The sequence below is a fragment of the Strix aluco genome, chromosome 1 (genome assembly GCF_031877795.1).
Source record: "Strix aluco isolate bStrAlu1 chromosome 1, bStrAlu1.hap1, whole genome shotgun sequence".
Lineage (NCBI taxonomy): Eukaryota > Metazoa > Chordata > Aves > Strigiformes > Strigidae > Strix > Strix aluco.
In genome coordinates this window covers 161,116,876-161,141,532 of record NC_133931.1, presented here as the reverse complement: position 1 = coordinate 161,141,532, position 24,657 = coordinate 161,116,876, and the positions used below count along the sequence as shown (strand labels likewise).

The following is a 24,657-nucleotide window of genomic DNA, read 5'->3' as shown; positions in this document are numbered from 1 at the left end:
AGCATCACTGGGATGCCACCGAAGAGCTGGTCTCCCACTACTGGTACACCAAGCAAATATGGAACATAAAATCCTGGGGACAAAACTTATGGACCTAGGAGGAATTAATAAATTAATCATCAACTGGAAGCTGATGGGATTTCATAATTTTAAGCTCCTAATTGCAAGGGACATGTGTCATATGGCTGGTTTTCCTCCACAAATCTTTCCACAAAACTGACTGGAAATCAGTACTTTTGAGATCTCTGTCCCTCCGTCAGGGTTAGTACTAACCCAGAAAGTCAAAAGTTGTCATCTAGGATGGGACTGACAGTTTGACTTCTTAAGAGACAAGGCTTCTTTGACCATGTTGTTCTTCAGTCCATGTCAAACCAAAGAGGTGAGTAATCAGTTCACCTCTTCAGAAGTCTCAGTACATGTCTGTCTTTAAGCAACACTGCTGAAAATATTGTCCCCAAATGCAAAAGCTGCTTTAGACCCATATAGCAATGCAAATGATACCAGGAATGTGCTTACAAGGTGGCAGCTGAAGCATAATAAACCCTTTGGTCAACTGGAATTTTGGGTTTGAGTTTCATAAATACGTGAAAAGCTCTTCTTTCAAGCCTGGGTTCTCCCTGAGTAGCCTTAGGTACCTATCTCAGGTACCTGAGGTACCTCCTCTTCCTTTGCTCTTCTGTAGGAATGGAGAGGCCCCTTCAGAGGCTGGTGCAGTACGCTCCAGACACACTGAATACATCCTTTAACATGGCCACAGGGTAAAAACCCCCAACTTCATGGGTTTTGCATGCAAAAGCTACTTAGGATTTAAATTTGAAATCTATATCTATACTATCATCCACTGTCAAGTGCAAGCTCCAAGAATGGATTCCAATAGGGGGAAAAAATAAGAGCTGAAGTTGTGTTTTTTAATATTAACTTTGTGTATGATTTACAGTATTTCACTTCTAGACATTTTTAAAGCCATTTGATTGAAAACCAACACAATGGGAAATAAATGGGAATTTTTCCAAGCAGTGAGCTTTTAGGTCAGCATCTTAACTCAGCATCTGGAGTGACACCAAGTAATCATCCCTTGGCAATTCAACATTAGGCTAGCAGCTCCCCAAAGCCTAAAATAATAGTCAGGGCACTATTGTGGCAGGGAAAGGAGCAAATGTGCACTTTCTAAGAGTTTAAGAAATGAAATACCATAGCACTTTACTCATCATCTGACAAGCTTTCCACAGATGTCACATAGCTGTGTGCTGGTAAGAACTATTATTAAACAAAGCTATTAAAGCAATGACGTTCAAGAAATAAGCAACCCCAATTCTTAAGCAATACTTTCTGGCCTTGGTATTGTTGTTTGACGTGCCAGCCTAAGCAAAACATGATGTAATGCAGTTTTATTCCGAGGTGCTAATTCTGCACTTGGTATCCTTGTTTTGGAGCCTTTGGGATTAAAGGGGTCTGCAGGCAGCCAGGTTAAAGAAGATCTCTGGCAGAACTGGGTAAGGGCTCCTCAATCTACTGCAAGATGTGAGCAGGGCATTGAAAACCAGCCCTCTGTTAAGGCTAACACCGATTCTATAGGGTAACCCGAGGAAGGATAAAGCAAGAATAGAAGATGCTATTCAATTACGTAGATATAACACGCTAAATCTCCTTAGGCTTCCAAACTAAGCCATCATACTGATGAAGGGTGTCTGTTCCTTGCCTTGCTTCCCATGGGGATTCAGATCCATATTGTATTCATTTCAGAGGTGGGGGTGGTGGGGGTGCAAAACTCTGCAGAGTCAGAGCTGTTCTCACTGCCCATCTGTCGCGCAGCCCGGGGCTGACCTAGGGGCTGAGAACTGGGATGCTGAAAGAGCGGGGTGGGCGTACAGGCCACACAGCTTTCGGAGAGCGTCCCAAGCGTTGACGCCGCCTATTACATTTGATACCGCAAAGTAAAATAGGCCACTGCGTCCTCGCAGGGAGCAGAAGGGAGCTATTGTGCGGTTGTGGGTCCTTCTAAGTAGCCCAAGACATTAAAGTGGGCCTTTGTTTCAACTGTTTATCTTGGAAATCTCTGCGGTACGCTCTGACCTGCTCCAAGTATGCTTGGTATTCAACAACAATCTTCTGAATTAGCCCTACCCTAATAAAGCCAGCGAGAGCTCGCCTGGATTATATGAGCTAAAGCTGCTGTGCTTGTACTATACCTAGTGTGTTTCTGTAAGACAAATTATCTTTAATTGGACATTATTATCTCTGAGGTTTCAGTGACCTTGAAAAGTTGGTTGTGTAGCAAAAAACTGTTTCGAGGGGGGTTTTTGGAATCATCCCTCTGACTTCCTTCACTGGTTTTGGATTTTTAAAATTTTCTTCTGAAATATAGAATGAATTCCAGTAACCAAATAATCCAAAGAATGGACAGAACTGATAAAATCAAGAGCTTTTTGTTAAGCCCCTTAATTCAAAGGAAAATAAAAGATAATGTGGGGAATATGTTACAGAAACCTCTTTGAAAACAGAGAGTACTTTGATATCACTGAAGAGCACACAGTCTCTGCATCTACTGCCCCTGCCCCGTGGTGTGACTATCTCGATCTGCTGAAGGCAGCATACAGGGATTTAATGCAGTTAAGTCCAAAGCATCCTTTGTGAAGACTGTGTTATGTTCCTTATCACTGTGAAGAGGGAAATGAGGGGCAGAGCTAAGGGCAGGCAGCTGAGCAGCATCTTTGCCAGCTCCTCAATGCAGGGAACCCCAGCGAAGGGAGGGACCACAGTCTGCCCACAGGCAGGCCAGGCACAGGGACCAGGGGACAGGGGTTGGGGACCTGGGGAAGGGCTGAGACTGGCCTGGAGTCTAATTAAACTAACATCAGGATGGGTATTGCTTTGTGTGTGGATTCTGAGATGGACCACCTATTCTTCTGCGTTGCTGCAATACACATATCAAATCATATGGTACATAACACATGATCTCATGAAGTAATGTGTTGGAATAAAACTGCTTATTCAGGGTCATTGGAAAAATGCAGTGTGTGTTATCATCAGTAGCACAGGTAGGTTTGTTCACAGCCATTAATCCTGACACTTCTCACTTTTGTCAAGATCTTTGCCAGTTTGAACCATCTGAGATGAGTCTTCCTACCTGAGGTGTCATTTGCTGTCCAAAGCTGGATTTTTTTTTTTTTTTTAAAAACAAATTTCCTGCTAAAGTGGTTCAGTTCCTACTAAAATAAAAAAACCCCACAGTTTTCCCCATGGCTGAAGGGCCACCACTTCCACGCAAACAGGCTGTCCCAAGCTGTGGACCTGCACTTTACAGGTCCATTTGGGAGGTACCAGGGACGTGTGCCCTGTCCCTGCAAGCAAGTACTCGATAGATGAGCCCCTGCCAAATCCTGGCTTCCAACCTATGCTTTCTAGAGGCACACTCGTGTGGGTCTAGCAAGGAGAAGCTTAAAGACTTCATCTGTACCAAATACATTGTGTTGCTTGGGGAGTCCCTGGGGCAGAGTCCTTGGGCTGACCAGTGCTCCAGAGTGACCCATCAGGCTCCAGCTTGGGGCTTGAAGGGCTGAACAGTGGGCACACACACACACGCAAAGCATTTCTTGTCACTGGGGACTGAACCACAGCACAGGAAAGATGAAATTAATGTATACTGAACATCTGAGTGCTCCTCTCTGCACTCAACATTTTCCTTTCCTCATATATAAATATATATCCTTGGTGCTTTATGTTGTATGGCTTCAGATCTAGCGTCAGAGTTCAGATTTTTAGCTATTCCAAGTTCAAGGAGCTTTGTATTTAGGACTCTGGCTCACTCCTTGTAAACTCACACATTTATAAACTCCTGGATCAGTGTCCCATAGCCTTTTTCCCCATTTTCTGAAGTGATGAGCTATATCCAAGCAAGAGGATAAAATTCCCATGCCTCTTTCAGGAAGCGAGATAAATTCTTGCTTTTCATGGCAAAGAAATCAGACAGCTGGGATATTTTTTTTCTTTTGGATTTACAGTTAATTTAATCCTATGTAACCAAGCAACTAGCTTATGACAATCTGCAATGTCAGGATTCAAAATTCATTAAATATGTTGTTAATGGTTTTTTAGTTCTACTGCCATAATGACAATGAATGCCACAATTTAAGTCCTGAAATGTCAGAATAAAGAAAACAGAATTAGCTGTAAATGTATGGTCCTGACCTCTCCTTAGGTGCTACCCCACAAGTATAACATCAGTATTTGGACTGTGAGCAACATGTTCATAGGAGACACAAAAGCACTTCACAGACTGGGCTGCAGAGCCCAGTACTTCTAGATAGAGAATGCCGTTTGGGGTGTAAAATATTTCTTCTCACCCAAAATCCTGTAATCCCTTTAGCTGTTACAGAGGAAAATCCACAGACCACTGACAATTTGACAAAACAAACATGGAAACTTACATCAAGTATTTCCTTGTTGGCTTTTGGTGATGTAGCCTCTCTCAACTCTTTAATAGCAACAGGAATTTTAACCTTCTCCCCTTCTGGGATCCAAAGTCCCTACCAAAAAGAAGTACAAAAAGTTACTCTGTCTCATATCTGACAGGTTAATTCTCACAATCACGTATAATTTTACATCTGAGTAGACTTAAATATTCTGAGCAATGGGAAGACATGTCAGACAACAAAAATATGCAAAAAATGAGTCCCGTGGGAGTTAACAAAATCCTGTTAATGGAGTGAGTGGTATTTCTCTTTCAGTCACCTCTACCTTATTTTTTTGAAAAAAACACATTCATTACCATCTCTGTATAAATAGCCCAAGAGGTGCATAAAGAGCAACTTTTGCGGATGGAAATCTAATTAATTAGTGCATCACAGCAACCGCATGTACAAAACCTTGCCATTTCCAATTTATAAATCATGAGATGAAAAGAACTGTCATTTTCTCATGAAAACAAGATGGCATCTATACTGTAGAAATAATCCAGTCCTAAACGTATGCAGTGGCAGGTGGGTTTATATCCAACTGGTTCGGTGCTCTACATCTATAGTGTCAGGAGGCCATTCAGGTGGCAGGTGAATGGCATGGCACTGCGAGGACACTCTGCTGAAGTACCCAGCAGTGTAGCTGCACATTTGCAGAGGTCAATGGGATTTGTGTCCCTGAAGTTCCTAGCTATAGCTGAAAGCCTGCTTCAGAATATAAAGCTTTATAAAGAGATATATGAAATATGAATCTACAGTTTATGTTTCAGTACTACTGGCAAATCCTGAAATACATATCCTGAATAAAAGGAGTAGCACAGAAAAATGGAACTTGGTGAAGAAGAAACACAGAGGATAAGCAAACACCAAGAGAAAAAATACCTTGTGGACCTACACAACTGTGTAGACACTTTCACTCATCTGAGTCAGTTCTAATGAAAGAGTGATTGACAACTATAACAACAAGACCCTGGACCACACAGAAAAATGGCTTAGCATTGAGCTGACCAAAGTGAAGTTCTTTTTTCCCTAATATTCACAACAGGGTATATTTGGCTATGGTACTTTTTAAGTTGAGATCTTTCTCCTCCAGGTTCAGAAGTATGACTTTGGCAACATCTTATGTAAAACTTCTCATGTAACCTGATTCATAACTCAACTAATGATGATTGAGTCATCTCTCCACCATTCAATACATACGTGCTATAAAATATAGTTTTAAGAAGAAATGACTGCAGCTCCCAGTTCATGCTTTGTCTGGGTGGCTTCTGCATGAAGGAGCAAGATGAAAAGGGAAGAGAAACATGGTGATCTTACCTTATAAACAGTGCCAAAAGCTCCAGAGCCTAAAACTTTGACCTTTTTAAATTCTGTTTCCTTTAAAATTCTCAGATGAGCCTGGTTTGGTGCCTCCCCGCTGGGTGTCAGTGGTTCGACAAGCTGGTGCAGAAAGAAGAAGATGTTAGAAGGATATACGGTCTAGGAGGACAGCAAGCAGCACGCTTTAGGGAAGCAAATAAATCCTTCCTTTAAAATAATGAACTTTTTATTCCACGTGAAGTTTACGGGAGGACAGCTCCACTCTGATTTGCAGCAGTAAGCATCTAAAGTCGCTCCAAATTTCAGAGGTAAAATCAATTGCAGGGTGGCGACTGCCATTTTGAAGGAGAATGAAGGAATACTACCGTTCAAATGAAGGCTTTGACTTCAAAGCCTTAAAACACATGGCATGAAGAACAATGTAATTACCACAGATCCTAAAGAAGATTATTTTTTTTGAACTTGCAAATAAATTATAGACATGTTTTAAATAATGGGCAAGAATCACCTGCAACCTTTCAGGTCTGCTCTTGTTTAACTGGACGAAATTCCCATGGTACCAGTGGCTCCCCCAGACTCCAGGGGTTACAAGCAGCAATAGAAACTCCAAGAATGAGTCTTTTCTCAATAAAAAAGATGTTGAATTGACTATCAATGTTTTCAAAATTTGATCCAAGCCTTATTTCAAACAGCAGTTACACCCTCCAAACAGTTACACCCTCCTTTGATGCGTAAGTCAGCTTTTTCTCTTAGTGCTTTTTCTTTTTCCTTTTCTTTGAATAAAACTGTACTTAGCTAGATACAATCTGATTTTAGCAGGCCAGCAACCTTTCTGTTGTGATGAAAATTTCTCATTTTGAGGAGTCAACATGAGCCGAGCACAAACCAAACTCTAATATCACAACTGTAGAATACAGTGGTATGTAAAATATTGTTAGGTAGTGCATTAAAAAGCAGGACAGCTTTTTTTTTTTAAGGATTTTACAGCTGACTCTGCAAAGCCAGTGAGAACAGAAGGAATCTGCAACTGGGCTTTTAGCAGAATGCTAAATAAAGTTTGATAATTATTTACTAGGATTGGACTAGAAAGAGAAGGGGGCTAATCATAAAAGAGCGGCTTCAATCCAGGATAATGCATTTTGCTATTTCGTATGTGAGGTACCCAGAGGGTGATGCTGTAATGCACACGAAACCATGCAGAAAACAAAAAGCAATGTAGAAACCTTGTTCATGCCCAGCAGGGTGAACCATTCCCTTTGATGGCTTTGTGGGGTTTTTGTGCTAAAAACAAACCAAAGACAAGACAAAAACACTTCCTCAATTCCTTTCCCTCTTCTCCTTTCTCTCTCATTTTTTTCTGCAGGATCAGACATATGCCTGATCAAGGGGGTAGAATTTTCAAAAGTGCCCTGAGTTGCCACAGCAGCCTCAAGGCTCGTCTGGAGGGAGAAACAATTCAAGGCTGAGTGTCTACACAGCAAGGTGGTATGGATCAGCAAGCACATTGCACCTCACCCTAAAGGTGCAATTTTTTCTGAGTAGACAAGCTCAATGATTTTCATTGGGATTTAGACATCTAAATCCCCTAAAGCTTTTGAAAATTATATCCAGAGGAATCACACTTGAGATTAAGTAAGAAGGTGCTGTGCACAATGCCTCTTTCCAGACTAGCACGGCAGACGCCGTGTTTGCCAACCCAAGGGCTTGTTGAGTTACGAGGCAGATGCATGGTGCTGTAATTCTCTGGTATGAGGAGGCTGGCTCCTGTTGCCCCAAATAAAGCAGCCGGTGTTGCAGCTGTGCCCGCGGCGCTCACCTCCCTCTCCTGCAGCAGCCGGCGCAGGGTCCGCTTTCTGACGATGTGGCGCCTCCGCAAGTAAAGGCCGATGCCCAAGCCGACCACCACCAGGCACAGGAGACCTCCGACAACACCAGCTGCGATAGACGGGATTTTGGAGCTGCAAGACAGGAGGGGATGCAGAAAGAGAAAAAAAATGCTTAGGTGTAAGATTTTTAAAAAAAACCTACAGAGGTTGCATGAAACCTTAGGTTATGATCAAACACACCCTCTGGACATCCACTTGAGCCTATCTGACATTTCAAATATCTTGGGCATCTGTATTTTTAAGTTCCCCGTCTAGTAACCTGCTCAAAGTCTTCACTCTTCTCTCAAAATTGCAATTGGAGCTGATCCTCATAGCTTAAGCAAGGAGGTTTCTCCTCCCTCTCACAAGCCCACCAAGCACATGAGCATCAAATCTGTGATGCCCACACATGCCAGCCACGGGCAGCCTGCATGTGATCAGATACACGAAGCACACGGAGAGAAGGCGATATCAAGAAGGCATAATACCAGCAATGAAGCTGACATCTCACCATTATTGGGGAGGCCATGATGTAAGGGTCACAATGAACTTCAGATCATCAGCCCTTCTCCCCAAGTACAAATGTCTGAGGCCAGGTAACGTGTGAACGATCCACACTGTATGTACAGAATGCTGCCTCTTTATTAGAGCCTGGGTCATCTCAAATTTAAGTTGAAAAGAAAAACCGGTTTTCCAAGGTTGTTTTTCAGTCTGTACTTGGAGATCCATCACAGCTCTTTCTAAGTTGCCCCAGGGATTACTATTAAATAGAGCCACTTTTTAACAGTACTTCTAGGCTGAATTTGTCTTGCCGTAACACGACTTTGTGGCCAGAAACTAAATCCCTCTCTCTTAGACAGGGAAGCACGAGGCCAAACAGTGCAATGTAAGATCTAGTGTGAAGAATGAATGTCCATCTGTGCACAGAGCGGTTGAAGATGTACAGATCATAGGGATGAAAAGACCCCCTGGGTCTCTGAGATGATCCCCCTGTGATTCAGGTAACCATATCAATCCTAAACATCTCTCTCTGCCACTAGTCCTTAAACTTTTCTTTTCCCAGCTCTTCCTTTTGTTCTCCAGTAACAGACTCCAAGTCTTACCTCGACAGACAAGCTAAGCAGAACAAAGTTTCAGAGTCTTGTTCCAGTAAGAATATTTCTCACTTCTTGAAACAATTTTTATAGGTTGGAGTCCGCTCTAATCTGTCACTTTCCTGTACAGAGCTGAAGACTTAAACTTTAGTCTCAGCCTTGCAGTGTCCAGGGTGGAAATATAAACACAGATGCATTCTTTCTAGTTCTGTTGTTAATTGTAGCAGATGAAGTACTCACCCATTTGGACAACCTTCAAGACCTGGCCCTTTGCACCTGTAAAAACAAATGAACATTACAAACATATTAGCTCTGGCATACATACTTCTATAATTCCAAGTAAGAAGAGTGCTACTGATTGAAAAGGTTGTGTTTCAGAGCAGTCCAAGTATTAACAAAGGAATTTATAATAGTCATACACTCTATTAAATATCAGTCAATGTCCTTGCTCCAAAATCTTTTTTCTAGAGGCATAGGTATGATGCAGACTCAGTTTAAAGAATATTTTAAAACAACTTTCTATCATGTGGTAGAATGGGGGGAGGACATAGATACACAAAATTCAAATGGACCTGGATTCTCTGGCTCTGTGTGGACATCTGTGTTAGTGCAAAAGCTCAGGGCTGACCATGGAGGACAGAAGAAGCCTCTGCCCTGCATAAGGGCAGAAAGCCACTTGGAAATGTGTCACTGCAGACCCTCCTGCATAATCCTTGCTTCCTGATAAGTAAAAGATTCCAATTTCCAGACTTTCTATTGCAATGGAAAACATGGGTAGCAGATACACGCTCCCATCAAAAAACAGGATTTGACAGAACCCCCTTCAGCTATAGTCTGTTGGTATGTGTCCATGATATTTTTCTCTCAGAATGTAAAGTCTTATGTTACCGGTAACGTAAACAGGTACGACAGTTATCCAGAGAGCCAGAAACTCTACTAGCAAGTCATTCACCCTTCATTTGAGTTTGAAATGCCTGAAATTAATTTTGGCAGTCCAATGCAAAAAACAACACAGATGAAAACACAGTGACTGCATTCACTTGATGGTCTAACGGGCGTGAGAGGCACCGTGCATTCCCTAAGTGCTGCTGGGCTACAAGATGTATGTGCTTCATGGGAATTGTGGTCTTTGTGGTGTCTACTGAGGAAGGAGAGCATTACAGAGAGGGTTACATCACCCCTGAAAAACAGAGCACAGCAAGGAGAAAAGTCCAGTTTGTGGTATCCGCTCCCTGCGCTGACTCAAAGAAAATGGATCATCCCAAAACAACTCCAGAGGAGGTCAAGTAGGGGGTAAGGAGGGAGCCTGTGCCAGGAAAACTGCTCTGAATTCCCTCTCACTGAGAGGAGGAACCATAAAAAATTCAAAATGGCAGGTGGAGTTGCAGATCTTATCTCATAACTTGATCTAGGTCTGAGGGAGGAAGAGGTAAAGAAACTACTCATTTTATTGTGTTTTTTTGTTTGTTTGTTTTTGTTACTCTGATCTTCCCTTGTGTATTTGCCTTGTTTCTGGGCCAACACAGTGCTCCAAGACCCAGCATCTGGAAGGTCTTGTGAGTTCACTGGGCTCCCATGCAAGAATGTGCATCCTGGTGTCCTGGACATGCTGGAAGTGCTGTGCATACCAGTTCCCGGATCTCGGGCGCCCAGCTTTGTTAGCGTTCCCTGTCTGCCTACAGCTTGATTTGTTTGCTCAGATGTGTAACTAAGCACAGAGAGGATGCACGTGCACAGCAGAACCACCAGCTTGCTTACGGTCACAGGAGACGTATCTCGCTTTGCACTGGGCTTCTCCCTTTGGGTGCTCAACAGAAAACTCATCTAGCACCCAAGACCTCATCCCATCATGTTTTACCACCCAGATACGAATTTTTACATGCTAATGCAACAAAGCATGTGCAGCTTCTCCTGATAAGGATGTGAAATTAAAAGACCTCACTTTATTTCAGAATGTGACTGTGGTCCCTCAAATTATCTCTTCCTAAAAATTCTGATTTGCCATGCTACTTTATGATGGCAAGTCCTCCATGCGCATCTTAACAGCAAAAAAACTGGCTGAGAGGATAGTATCTACAGTCTGAGGAATGGCCAACCAATTATTTTCCCACCCCAGAAAGTAGAAGCAAGAAAAGTGTAGATTTTCATCTGTTCCCTTCTTTTTTAAAATTATTTCCCACGCAAATCCCTCAATATCAAGTCTGGTGGGATAAAGTAAAGGAAGAAGAAAATGACAGATCACCTTGTACTTTTCAAATCTCACGTGATTTTCTGATTCATTTCACAAGTCAAAGAAGAAACAAAGCCTATGACAAATATCCATCCAGGACTAAATATAACCATCTTTCTTAATGTGGAATTTTATGATGACACCCAACATAAGTAATCCAGGTTTTATGGAATCTAAACAATCACTTTTTCCATCCCTGAATCGTTTTTCTTCTGCTTACAGAAACCAAAATGAGAAATGTGACCTTGTGTTATGAACTGCCTCAAGATGTTATGGATATGTCAGATGGAATCTAGCAGCAGTTGTAGTCTCTGAAATATTTCTCTACTTATTGGAAAATTAGTGCTGTGTACAGTCCCTGAAAACTACTGCATCCTGAGCTCAGCATTTCATCTGTCTACGTAAATATTATTTGTCCCAGTGCAGACACAGCTATTTATCTCCCAAATCCATCAAGATTTTAACAACTTTCTCCTCGACCCATAGTTCCTAATTTGATGTAATACAGCCAGGTTGCTGTGATTTATGGTCTTTCAGAGGGGACTCACACTATAACAGCCTAAGTTACTTCACAGTCATAAAAGAAATGGAAAACCACTGGGCTTTTTAAAGCCTTACAAGAACTTTCCTCTACCCTTTTTTTTCTCAGTAACCTTCAGAGTGTGACAAAGGCATCACATCTGTGCTGTGTGCTACAACATTCCTTCTCGCACCCCCTGGCCACTTTCTCACCCCACACCCCCACACCCCCCCAAATCCCCTGGCATTTAAAATGAAGACTGGTGAGACAGTTAGTGTTGGTAGCAACTGCAGAGGCAGGATGTGTCAGACAGCGCTATTAACTACAGTCGTGGCTTCTCTCCTCCTTGCTCTTCCACCCCACTGGCTGTGGCTGAGTTTAATTCCTGTACTCTGGAAGAGTGGCAAGGGAAAACCAAATTCTTCAATATTGAGCGGATTAATTAAGCTGGTGTATATCATTAGTTGCTGGAGGTATAAATGGAGTGATTCCAGGGCTTTTAGGATGTTGCTCTCTTTATCGGAGCGTATTTTCTCAGCTGTACTAGAGGCAGAGCTAAAGGAAGCTTGTGTACAAAATCCCCAAGAGATTACAGAAGAAACGGGAGAGAAGGGGTCTTTTGGGCTGAGCAGGAGAAACCTTCCTCTATTCTGTTTTCTAATGAAGGCTGAAAAACCAACTCAACAAAGAAAAGGAGACTAGATGGGATTCTTCATGGCGATACAAACGAAGTGATGTACTACTACTAGGAAGCACACCTAAGGTAAAAAAACAAAGTTCATGACAAAGCTCAGCCGGGAAGAGAAGTTCTCTTCACTTTCAGCTTCTTCAAATACAGAAAATAGAGCCAGATCCTGGAAACCTTTACTTGCACGACTACTGAAGTCAGCACACTTAATCATGCTGATAAGATTTTGTGGGCTCTAGCCGTGAAATTGGACAGGGACAGAAATAAAGTTGTTTCTTGTCATGCAGAAATTGCTGAGACTGTGGTTTCTAAGGATGCAAAAACTTTGCGAGACAGATGTTTTCCACCCACTGCTAAGCAGATCCCATTCCTGCAGCACGAGGGAAAGGCATGAAGAGAAGTAAGTGGCATTACTGATTGATTGACTTCATGGGGACAATGCTGTGCCAGACTGCTCGTTCCTGGATTATGCCTCTGACACTGGCTCCCTACCCATCAATGCCATTGGCCTTAGATGTCCCATCTGTAAAGGAAAAACAGTAACACTACTTTTTTCTAGCTCTCTTGAGCCCTTCAGGGATACAGCCTATTTTCTTCTGCCTCATTTGGGCAGCAACTTGAACAGAGCCATTGAGCATGTCCACAATATAACTGTAGCAAACTTAGCCCAGTTCTTTCATGTAAGAGATGAAATTGATACTACTTTTTATGTTCTGCCTTAATAACACAGGGCCAAATACACTGAGCCATATGCTGGGTACCCCTGACTCTTCTGGTGAAGTCTGCTCTGGGGACTTGGTTGTGCACAAAGAGCCACTGCACAGCTCATTGGTACATCCACGTCTGGCAGATGACGTTCTCCAAGTTTGCGTTTGAGTCTAGTGTTTGATCTCGCTACCGAGGCCGCACAATGGAAAACCTTGTTCAGATGTGGTTACTCATTACGCTGCTCCAGTAATCAGCCACATTTCCATGTGGCCAGTTAGAAGAAGGATATTGGATCACCGTGGCCAGTTTGTACTGGTGGGGACTATTGAGGTCCTTAGTAAAGAGCAAAGTTATTAAGATGCATTTTCAACTAAGATCACTTGTTCTCAGGCATGTGATGAGAAGCCCTGATAAGCCTTGCCTGAGACTGTAACAAACACTGGGGGCATCGCTGTAAATCACGGCAAACCCATATGGCTGTTACAGCTACATCTGAAAACCAGAGCACTGAATTCACTATGAGCACTAGGAAGGGCTATTACTTGCTGGTTTAACTCTTCACCTTCTTTTCTCCATGAACGTGGAGGCCTGGGCACTCTGCTCTTTAATGACCTGGCAGTTCAATTAGCTAATATACAATGGGATGATGGTTGGTCTGAATATGTTATAGCTTCTCTCTTTCAGGCAGTTTCTTGTTGTTGACAAGAAACAACAACTTTATATCACTGAAGGATTCTGGATCAGACAGACCTGCAGGGTACAGGGCAGGTGCCTGTGAAGGAAAAGAAACCAAACGTGGACTGTTTTTTCGCTCTGAAAGCATCACGGTCCAACAGTGAAGTCTCAAACCTTAAAACCTTTTACTGTGCATCGTGTGTCCTTTGCAGGTCTGAAACCAGGAGAGGAAACAACTGTAACTTATTGTCATGTAGGTTAAATACAGTTCGATTCACAGCTAGTTCCTGGTGGCAGTTTAAGCATGCCCCCAAATGAGGACATAAATGGTTTATACAGGTTTGGTTTACTGTGATGCCCATTAATAAAGCCACACTCAGGAGGCAAGGAAGGCTTTAAACTCAGACCAAGTGCTAGCATTATGGAAAGAAGGAAAAAAAGTAAATCGCTGTGGTACCCCACTGGGATTTCCCTCCTAAAAAATTAAAGGTTCAGAGAAAACATGGGGCCTGGGAGCCCAGCATCCACCAGATGTCACTGACGGTCCTCCCAAAACCAGAGGACCCAGCACCCAGCCAGGTGGTAAAAAAAGTGCATCCCTAGTGGGTGAGTTCTGTAAAATTCCAGGAAGTTTCCTATTTAAATCAACAAACAAACCTGTTTCAAATCCCCTAAAACATTTTCTTTTTTTTTTTTTTTTTTTTCCTTCTGTGTAAAGAAGTGCCACTGAACTTCTCCTATTTATGAAGTCTGCCGTGCTCTGCTTACATTACCTGGGTACTCCTGACCTCTCTTGCCCCCTGCTAATTTTTCTTCTTGGTGGTTTAAAATGGGACCATCCCATCAGGAAGAGAAAGAGCTTGAGATGAGCTGTTTTCCTATTTCTTTTTCCCCCATCCCCATTCAGCCCAAGGTTTTACTCACCCCCGGGTACAGTTTGGATGGCAGAGCTGGCAAACAGCATTCCCGTCAGCATATTTCCAGACGAGGGTGTCATTCTCACCCAGCACCCCGGCTGGGCAGGATTTCACACAGTGGGGGCCGTCTATAAAATGGGCACACTTCACACAATTGTCGGGGCCCTGCAAAGAGAAACAGCTTGTTTATAATGTCCTTACATCAACCTATTCAGGAGGAAATTCAGAAGAAAAATCTAAATGCCTTCCACTGCTGGAAGTTTTCAGCATCATCTGGTTTTCTGCTACCTGATATGCTTGCAAGTATTTGCTCTTGCAGGATGGATGGTACAAAAGGTAGTGCCTGATGTTTAAAGCTAATATTTTCTTGAGTTTCAGCATTGCTGCTTTTTCCCCCCTGCCTTCCGCCTGGTTGGAAAACTTGCATTTTTCATTTAAAATGGGGAATAATTTAATGACACCTTGATAAGGGGCAAGCTGAAAAGCAGAGGGCCAGGCTGTTGCCTGGTGCAATCTACCATCCCCCGATTTAAAACCACCTGCTGACACCTCCCTGAAGTACTGGCCTTAAATCATTATTTTCCTGGTTTCTCAGCAGGGGTTCTTTCCTCTGTTAGGGAGAAGCAGGGGATAATGGAGGCAACCCAAGGAGTCCATGCATTTTTTTTTTTACTTTGAAAAGCACTTAGTTTGTGTTTAAAGGCATTGCCTTTGGCCATTTTTGGCAGAACTGTTTTTATTCAGACTGTAACAGCACCAGGAATGCCCTAAATATTTTAAAGCAGAGGAACCAGAAACTCTGCGTCAAATGCTACTACGGAGAAAAAACAGACCAGATCCACAGTGCTGGTTTCAGTGGGACTACAGTATATATATTTACATGAAGATTATTTTAATTACTGTAATGTCCAAGGGCCACTATAATAGACTGATTACTAGATGCTGGGCAAATATGGAACAAGGGGGTGGTCACTGCCTGAAGAAGCTTATAATGTTGATAACATCCCTGAGGCCATGGTGGTCTAAGCTAGAAGAGAGGATGGAAATGTTTCACATTACTGAGCAGTGACTCTTCAGAGTGATGATTGGCAAGGGTCGAACACTCAGTGGCTGCAGGGGATGGCAAAAGGTGTTTAAAGAGTTGGGTTAAGTAGCACAGAGGAGGATCTGTGATGGAAGTAGGAGATTTGATTTCAATTACCAAAAAAAAAAAAAAAAAGAAGAATTAAGAGTTTCACAATTAAGATATGAGTTTGATCTGATTAAAAGGAAACAATTTTGCACCATTGCCAAACTGAACATTTCATAACACAAAAGAGTATTCTCAAAATTAAAGAACAAAATTGAGGAAGACTGTATGACTAGCAAGACTACGCTGTATTAACTTTTGTAGAAAGAGCTTTTGTATGAATTTGGACTACTTAAACAAATTTGAAAATCCAGTTATTTTGTTTTGATTGCCTTTCTTTGAACACAATTTACACCTGCAATTACCTTAACATTAACATAGGTATTTACTATAACCTAGTTAGAGAAGGGAATATGGTTTTAAGTAAAAAACACTTCTTGCATATTTTTCAGTAAACATTTGGTTTTCATAACAATTTTATCATGTTTTTTCAAAAAGGCAAAAAGCTACTGTTTTAATCCACTATTTTAAACAGTTTTTTTCACTCTGAATAAGGAAATTTAATTTGTTCACACCAGCTTGGCAGTTCAGTAGCTACATGTTCCTGAAATGTTTGCCAAATTACCATATCGTGACATACATAAGTAAGACTTTCTTTCTTTTTTCTGTAAAAAGACACAAAAAAAGAAAGGTCCTACAATGCCCTCTGACTGTGGATTACACCTATGATGGGTGACAAAAAAGAAAAATAACACCCTGAGGCTCCCTCTCCCATTTTTGCTGCCCTGCCCCAAGATCTCGACTTCTAATTGCCCCCTTCTCCACTCCATCCTGGAGAAGGGTAAATGAGACCTCAGGATTATCTCAACACAGGAAATATGTATTAATACACGGTCAGAGATGCAAGTTTGCTAAGCTGAATCTGCTCTTACAGGTCCAGTGCAGGTTGCGTTGTACGCGGTGGAGTTTTGCACCAGGCACTCAGGGTGGCAGGGGAGGCACTTGGAGTCTTTTTCAAACTCTCTTGGCTCCCTGGAAAACAAACAAAAAAGATAAATAAATAAAAACCAGGCTGATTAGTGAGTGATAAATTTGCAGACTTTCCTTTTCCTGACTTTTCCAGTTTAAATAGATCGGGATGATGGTAGTGAGACAGGAGGAGGTACAGGGGGACTCTCCTGGCTACACCAGTAGCACTTGCTCAGTGCAGCCAGGGGGAGGGAGGTAAGAGTAAGGGAAATTTGGTTGACGGTGAAACACATGGCACTCCAGATTGCACACTACAAATTAGTTTACTTTCCTTTTTAAGCTAATGACACAGAATATTCACAGTGATTTCCAAAGGCTTTTAAATGGTAGTGATGCAAAGAGATCAGCAAAAATAGTTCAAGTTGATTCCACGGCTCCAAATAATAATTAGGAAAGTTAAACAGCAATGCACTGATAATTAAATTCATCCCCTCCCTACAACACTCAATGAATCATTAAAATATGAAAGTTGGGAACAGATGGTTTCAATAGCAATAAAGCTGTTCCACTTCAAGTAATGGTGTTATTAATTAAATTAAATCTACCCATCATTTGACACAAAAAATGCCCAGATCTGCCTTTCAGGTCATAATAGCTGCTGGAGGGAGTTCACTTACAAAAAATCCAGCTGCTGAACTGCAAGTTGCTAGAGAAATATAAACATCAGGGGCATCAGCATCCTGTCAAGTACTTGCTTAATACTCATGATTTTTAAACATCAAACTTTGAAAGATTTGTTACAAAATCCTTGTAATTTTCAGTGCTAGACATGCCTTTCCTGCCTACATCACCTGTTGAACTGACTGAAAAACCCAGCCGCGGTCCTGACACACAGGCAGCAATATGTTTTGCTCGGCCTGAGGGAGGCTGAAGCAATAACAGCCTGAAATTGCTGCTCCCAGTGCTTTTCAGATGAAAGTTCATTCTCCCTTGACTGCAACTTTACAAATTGCAAGGGCGAGCCGCTCGTTTGAGCCAATACGAGTCCCTTTGCCGTAAGGAAGCCGACTGAGCAGTGACGCCCTGGCTCTGGGGGCGACCGAGCTCTTGGTGACTGCAAATGGCTCTTCCTCAATGTGTTTTACATGACAGGCATAGCTTGGATTTTCACCGGGGCTTTAAGCTCCTTTATTTCTTGTGGGCTTAAGGGGATGTTTTCTTTGTAGTCACCGTGGCAAAAGCAAACTCCTAAGCAATGCTGAATGGGGAAGGGGAAGCACCTCAGATAGCTACTTCGTTCACACAACATTTTCTGCAAAGCCAGTGAAATCCCATGCAACTAGAGACCCTATTGTTTGCTTTCTTTCTAGCTACGACACATTTTAAAAACCAAAACCCCCAAATCACTGCCAAAACCTGAAGCAGCCCTCAGACACCTTACCCTTGCAGGATGTTGCACTGTTTCACACACTCCTTTTGGCGATCAAAAAACCTGCAGGAGAAGCAGTGGAAGGGTCCTGGGCCCCAGCAGCCCACGTCCGAGCACAGGGGGTCACAAACGTGCCTGGCAGCAGCTGGGAGAGAAAGAGAGACAAGAAAAGCCATGAATGTCAAGGCAGGAGAGAAAGAAAACATAGCACTGCCAGGGACTCAGTTCTGACCAGCCAGTTTCTCCAACCTGTTCCAAGGCAGATGTGAATGGCCCTGGCAGTGTGGAAGAGGAATAATCATGCTTCTCTTAATTCCCAAAGCCTGAAATTAAGAGTCACTTCTGGCCTTTCAAAATAAGAATGAGCTCCTCTGTGACAGCTTAACACCCATATAATAAAGCTAAACCAGTACCAGGCTGAGAGTTGGAGTTGTTCAGCCTGGAGAAGAAAATGCTCTGGAGAGACCTTAATGCAGCCTTTTAAAGGGGACTTATAATGCCTTTTTACCAAGGCCTGTAGTGACATGACAAGGGACAATGGTTTTAAACTGAAAGAGGGTAGATTTAGATCAGATATAAGGAAGAAATTCTTTCCTGTGAGGGTGGTGAGACACTGGCACAGGTTGCCCAGAGCAGCTGTGGCTGCCCCCTCCCTGGCAGTGTTCAAGGCCAGGTTGGACGGGGCTTTGAGCAACCTAAGATGTCCCAGGCCACAGCAGAGGGATTGCACTACATGATCTTTGAAGGTCCCTTTCAACCCAAACCATTCTGTGATTGTACAATCAATTTCCAAAATAAAACAAATTCATATTCTGCAAAGAGAAATAATCAAATTTTGGCTCAGGGACCACTGCAGTCAACAGCAGCATGGTTGAACAACAGCTTTGGCCTTGTCAAAAAAGTCCAATGTTTGAAGTTAGTTTCTGTATCCTTCAACCTACGTGGTTTCACTATGCCCATAGTGGTTAAGCAGCTTCTTCCCATCTGCTGTACAGCATGAAGTCCACATCCTCTGTGGGAAAAAAACATCCCACTTTTCCCTCACCACCTTCATTAAAGCAGTATACTGATGAATTTTGCAGCCAGGGGAACAGAGAGAAAAAAGCCTTGCTCGAATTACTCTTGCATTTCAGCATGAGCTTCCATTGGGAGCAGGAAGGCAGTGTTGACTTACCACATTCATTTTTATTTCTGTTTTGTATAATCTTTGTTTTCTGGCTCTGAGTTGCAAACAGGCTGCGCCAATCCATGGTGTCAGCGTAGCAGAGGTTCTTGTTCTTCATAATGGCAACATCTCCATCACTTATTTCCTTGAGGGAGCGCAGCCCCAAGGACTGTATTTTCAAGTTAACAACAGCAAGGGAATACTGGCCACTAAAATGGAGATGGATAAAAAGAAAACACATGGAAGAAAGAGAATTAATGAGCAGGGTTTTACTCAGCACGTTTTTCTTTTGGTTTTCAAGTGTGTGTTGCTGTGAACTGAATTTTGTTCAAGCAAGGTGCTGGTCAGACCTCTGAACTTAATGCCTGGTACTTGATATACCTATTGTAAAATAACTGCAATACTCATATCTGGTTTTGCACATGGGCTTTTTAAGCTAAGACTGGCAGGACCTGTGCATTCTGTTGAGTAAATGATGTGCAACAGTGGTTGTAGGTAGAGCAGCTATTATTTTGTGCTGGTCCACCAAGCCATCCTTCCTCTCGGGGCAAGCCCAGGACGGTGCTGGATGCACTGAGGGCAGGCTCAGGGCAGCCCTCCACATGCAGCACAGAGCTGAGGGTCTCTCATCCCTCCATGGCATGTTAACTACTGCTACAAAGATGGTGCTGTACTCCTCACAGGGTTTTTCCCATTTTGCATCACTTTTGGGACACCTGAGTCTCACACTGCTTGTTACATTGGTGTACTCAGACAAGCACAGCTCTAAACAGAGTTTCTTTTACGGTCAACTCTGGCACATGATTTACTTACTGTTGCTTGGTTCTGCCTCGTATAATCTCCAGATTTTCAAAAGCATAGAGATCAGTAGCATTATCGGGCCATGCCTGAATCAACAAAAATCCTGAAATAAAGAAAAGAAGATTAAAAATAATAATAATAATAATAAACCTGCAGTCAGTATTGGGAACAGAACCTCCTCCTCAAGCTCCTCCTATGCCAGGAGAAGGTGCTTGTGCTTTCCCTATGCTTATCTGAGAATCTCAAAGTGAAACATGACATTTTAGGGAGAAGGGAGATATTTTTAAACTCCGTTTTATAAACAGTTTACTTCTTAGCCCGCCACAAGGGCTTAGGAGAGTAAGAGAGGAGTGTGTTGGTGAGCTGCACATCCTGCCACACTGAGCCACCAGTGATGATGGCTCTTGCCAGCAGATACCCTGGGTGAGAGGCTGCGGGCTCTAGTGCTGTGGGAGAAGGCATTGCTCTGTCCCGTTCATGAGCTGCCCTCGGGGAACAGGAAAACTGAAGAGAAAGCAGAAACAGAGAGCCGCTCGGAGTGGATTTGCTAAGGCGAGCAGATTTCCCTGCTCAGTTGAGGTGCTCGGGAGGAGGGGGAGAGTTTCAGAAATTGCAGGTTGCTGTATGAAGCTCTGGGGTTAGTCATTGCTACCCTGAAGGGAACCAGACAGGTAAAAGAGAGAAAGAAAAGGGTAACTGGAGACACATTTGTGGGCCCAGCTCTGATGTTACGCTCATTTTATAATGGGCTGAACAAAATTACTTTTAATTGGTACTTGGTGCAAGACGGTGGCTGAGCGCTCTGTTGGCCGCTTTGTGCTTGTGGAGACACATTCACCCCAAGGAAGAGCTCTTCGGGCCAGAGAGGGTGTCTTCATGAGGATGATGCAAGCCACTGAGCACGCTTCCCTAAGGAGCTGCTGAAAGGTTTTCCACAAATAGAAACACACTTGACTTTTTTTAGCTGGAGTGGCACGCCTCTGCATCACCACATACTTCTTGGGTGGCTGAGGATCTTCTCTGCTTTTACTCTTCACTAGGGCTGATAGTTCAGCAGAAGGGATGATCTGGCCAAACCACACACCTTGGATGGGAGACCAGTATGGGTTATGTGGGCGTAACACTGGCGAGGCGTTGCTGACCACCCTTGTGAAGAGTGACCCCTGGTAGCTCAGAGACAAAAACCGTTCACTTACATTTCTCTTCACATGCTTAAAAAGTTTCCCTCCTCTTCCTTTGTGTTTTTGGCAGTATCAGTCAGAGAACACTTCATCTTAAAACTTATTGCTAACCTGATATTTCTTTGACTGTTTTGAAGACATCCAACTTCTTGGGGTCCAAGGGTAGGGTCTTTGTGAAGGCATCACTGAAACAAACAGAATGAGGAATTGGGAAAAGAATGGCTCAGCCTGAATTTCTCCCTAGCCCTTCTCCTCCAGTGCTAAATGACCAGCAGGCAACTCACCCTAGAAATGCAACTGGGAGAATGCTGACGTCCCCATTGATCTTGGTACAGTTTTTGAAGGAGTCAATGTTTGTGGCGTTTATGGAGAGGATCCCTTTAAGCTCACCTATTCCGATGCCGTTGCACACTGTTGAGGAGAGACGCAGAAGTCAGAGGGGAGAAGAGTGAAGCCCAATCACACGGAAAGGGGTAAACATGAAGATGTCCTTAGTTCACAAAGCACTCTCATGAGGTCAAACCTACTACTGTAAGATGAGTTTCATAGATCTTTTGCCTACTTTTGCTTTTCAGAAAGCACCACACGGTAACTGCTTCCTGCTTGCCTGGCTGTGCAGCTCTGGTCTGAGCATCTCTGCACACAGACTCTGGCACATGCGCTTCTCTCTCTCTGTCCCATTTTCATTTTATTCCCCTTGATGAGATACTGGGAAGGACAAATGAAGCAGCAGGCTGATGTGCAAGATACACATGCACACAACGCACCGTTTATCTACTGTACCTGTGGTGTATCCCAGTTGGAGACCATGCTCCACAGCCACGTTTCCTGATTGAACCACTTGTCAGATCTCCAGACTATCACTGGATATGTATATTGAATTTGCACTTAATTAAGGTCAGAACTCCGTGTACTTTTTCTAATAAGTTACCTATCATCTCAAAGCCTTACTGATTTATTCCGTGCTTTTTATACCTTTGCTGCATAGCCCATCACACTTTTTACACTTCCGAACACCGTTTTCTTCCACTTCATAAGTATCGGTATTGCATGAGCGAACACAGGAGCCATGGTCTGTCACCACGTAGTTGTCTGGAAAAAACAAGGATACAAAGGTCATTGAAATACAAGAGGGATGTGTTGGGGGCTGCACAGGCACCTCAATACTAGGAAGAAAAAGTGTTTGGGAACTTTTGGCATACTTAGCAAAGTACAGGCATTAATTATGACTTCTCATAAACATCCTTTGAAGGTAGGTGGACATACAGTGCTACCACCAGTTTACAGGGAGGGGAATGGTGGAAGAAGGATAAAAGAACATTGCCATGGTCAGGCTGTGCAGCAGTGTCATAATCGGGATCAATACATGGCACTTCTGATCCCTCACCTTCACTCACTCTTCCAGGGTAAGGGCCAGGCAGGGCAATGGGCAACCTCAGAAAGGGATACCAGTTCTGTATGCTAAACCGTCTCTTACATTTAAGTCTTGATGGGTTAAAAGAACATGGGCATGGAATAGCATGAAAGAAAAAAACAGGTATCTGTAGAGGAAGCAATGACCACAGGCCTTGAGAGGGAGTGTTTACATCAATGACTTTCTACCAGTCCCAATTAAGAACCAGTTAAGGGTTGATACTGCTTTGGTAATCCACAGGATTGATCCCCTGTGGCCGTTTGTTTTGATGATTCTCATAAGCTGTTTTTCTCCCATCAAGAGAAAAATCTTCAGAAGTAAAAATTTAATGGTTAAAAATCAGGGAAGGTGATGGATGCAGACAGTTTGAAGAGGCTTTTTTCTTTACCAGCTATTCTCTCATTTTTGTCCCATTCCTGGTTCCCACAGAAGCCAAAGAGAACAAGAAAGTGTCTTTTCACTTGGCCATAACACAGAGGGATGACACAGGTCCCTTCCCACCTCTCTCCAACCCCCCACCTCCTCTGCAGCTGCAACCTGAAATGAACTTACGTGGACATTCCCTCACACAAGTGGCTCCAAAGCTGTATTTTCCATCAGGGTTGACATCCATCTGATAAGTGGTGGGGTTATACAGGACCAATGGGGGACATGTATCCTTGCACGTAGCATCATCCCGAAACTTGCGGCATGCCTGTCATTGAACAGCAGCACCCATTAAACTACCCTCTCCTTAAAAAGTGGCAATGCTTTTACATTAGCTCTTTAAAAACACTCTGATGGGCTCATCTGTTTCCTGCTCAGCTCTAATGGAAACCCCAAGCAGCTACAGGGATGGTCCCTCATGCTTTGAAGGTGAAAGGTTGCTTCAGGTTGGGCAATCAAGTTTAATTTAAAAAAAAAAAAAAAAAAAGAGAGAACATGAGGTTTTCTTCTGAACAAGAAACACTGGCACTCTGGTGAAGAGCTGCTGGGATTCACGTGGGAACAGGAGCAAATCTGCATGCCTTGGACGGGAAGAATTTTCCCTACAAGCAGTAACCAGATCAAGACAAACGTTACTTTTCTTGGCTGCTTTTTAATAACCTAAATCAAATCAAGTCCTTTCCTGCCGATTACTGACTTTTCTGGCTAAAAATTAAACTGAAGCCATTATATTTGGCTGCAGGTAATGAACAATTTAGCAATTTATGAAAGACAAGTTGGTTCTTCCAATCTAATTCTGCATTAAATTAATAATCACTCCCTTTTCCTCTTTTTTGTTCCCTTGCTTTCCAGATCAGAGAGAATAACTGTCTTCTCTGTGAGCCAGTAAGGGCATCACAGCCACACAATTTAGAAGGGGACCAGGAATACAGATAACAACAACAAACCTCAGACTGGACGCTTTCTGTGGCAATTACTCAGGCGTCACTTAATTCAGAATGAAGTGTAGTGCAAACATGGAGAAGAGTTAAAATCACAGCTTGCACCAACCCCCTGAAACTCTTGTAGAAAAGCAATGGGATTTTTTTTTTTCCTGAAAAAGCTCCATTTGCTCCTTCTTCCTCCATTGTCCCAGGGTCCCCCAAATGCAATGCTTTTGAGGCAAGTGAAAACCAGAAAGGAAAACCTTGATTTCATGTCTGAAGTTCAACGAAATGCAAAAGAACCTGAGGAACCATCATATCTTATTACCTTTAAAAGTTCTGGCTTTAGTAAACCAAGATTATTACTGACTAGCACTAGGGAGCACAAGGCCAAGCTGTGCTGGCATGGAAAACCACTGCACCATGGTGGCAGCTGAGGACGTGGGGACCTGCCTATGCGGGGAAGTTGCCCTACAGCAAACACTTAGTTGTTCTGCAACAACTTTGAGCTCATTGGGCTCTCGAAGGCACTAGCACTGGTTTGGCACGTGCTGGGAAGATCCACCTGTGGAGTCAGTAAAGACAAGCTAAGGGTGCTGTGATGTTCATGTCCCCTTCCCTCCCACCACCCACCCATGCAGGGAAGCCCTGGAGCACCCTGCAGGTCAGCATCTCTCAGAGGCCTTTTTGGCTGGAAGAGGATATGCAGCTGAAAGCCTGCCTCGCCGTGTCAAGGATTTAAGTGGTTA

At 43.1% G+C, this 24,657-nt stretch overlaps 1 protein-coding gene across 2 annotated transcripts in view; it reads right to left on the bottom strand.

Annotated features, from left to right (window-relative positions):
- Nucleotides 1-24,657, bottom strand: part of EGFR (epidermal growth factor receptor) — a 167,077-nt gene that overhangs the window by 18,894 nt on the left and 123,526 nt on the right. For both annotated transcript variants that reach the window (XM_074842972.1, XM_074842980.1), the window contains exons 7-19: nt 23,112-23,253; nt 22,121-22,237; nt 21,430-21,556; nt 21,257-21,330; nt 19,977-20,067; nt 19,173-19,372; nt 18,011-18,143; nt 16,533-16,632; nt 14,479-14,636; nt 8,974-9,009; nt 7,591-7,732; nt 5,772-5,894; nt 4,428-4,526 (exon numbers count right to left, since the gene is read on the bottom strand). In XM_074842972.1, coding sequence (XP_074699073.1) covers nt 4,428-4,526; nt 5,772-5,894; nt 7,591-7,732; nt 8,974-9,009; nt 14,479-14,636; nt 16,533-16,632; nt 18,011-18,143; nt 19,173-19,372; nt 19,977-20,067; nt 21,257-21,330; nt 21,430-21,556; nt 22,121-22,237; nt 23,112-23,253 — 1,542 coding nt within the window. The remainder of the gene's footprint in view (nt 1-4,427; nt 4,527-5,771; nt 5,895-7,590; nt 7,733-8,973; nt 9,010-14,478; nt 14,637-16,532; nt 16,633-18,010; nt 18,144-19,172; nt 19,373-19,976; nt 20,068-21,256; nt 21,331-21,429; nt 21,557-22,120; nt 22,238-23,111; nt 23,254-24,657) is intronic.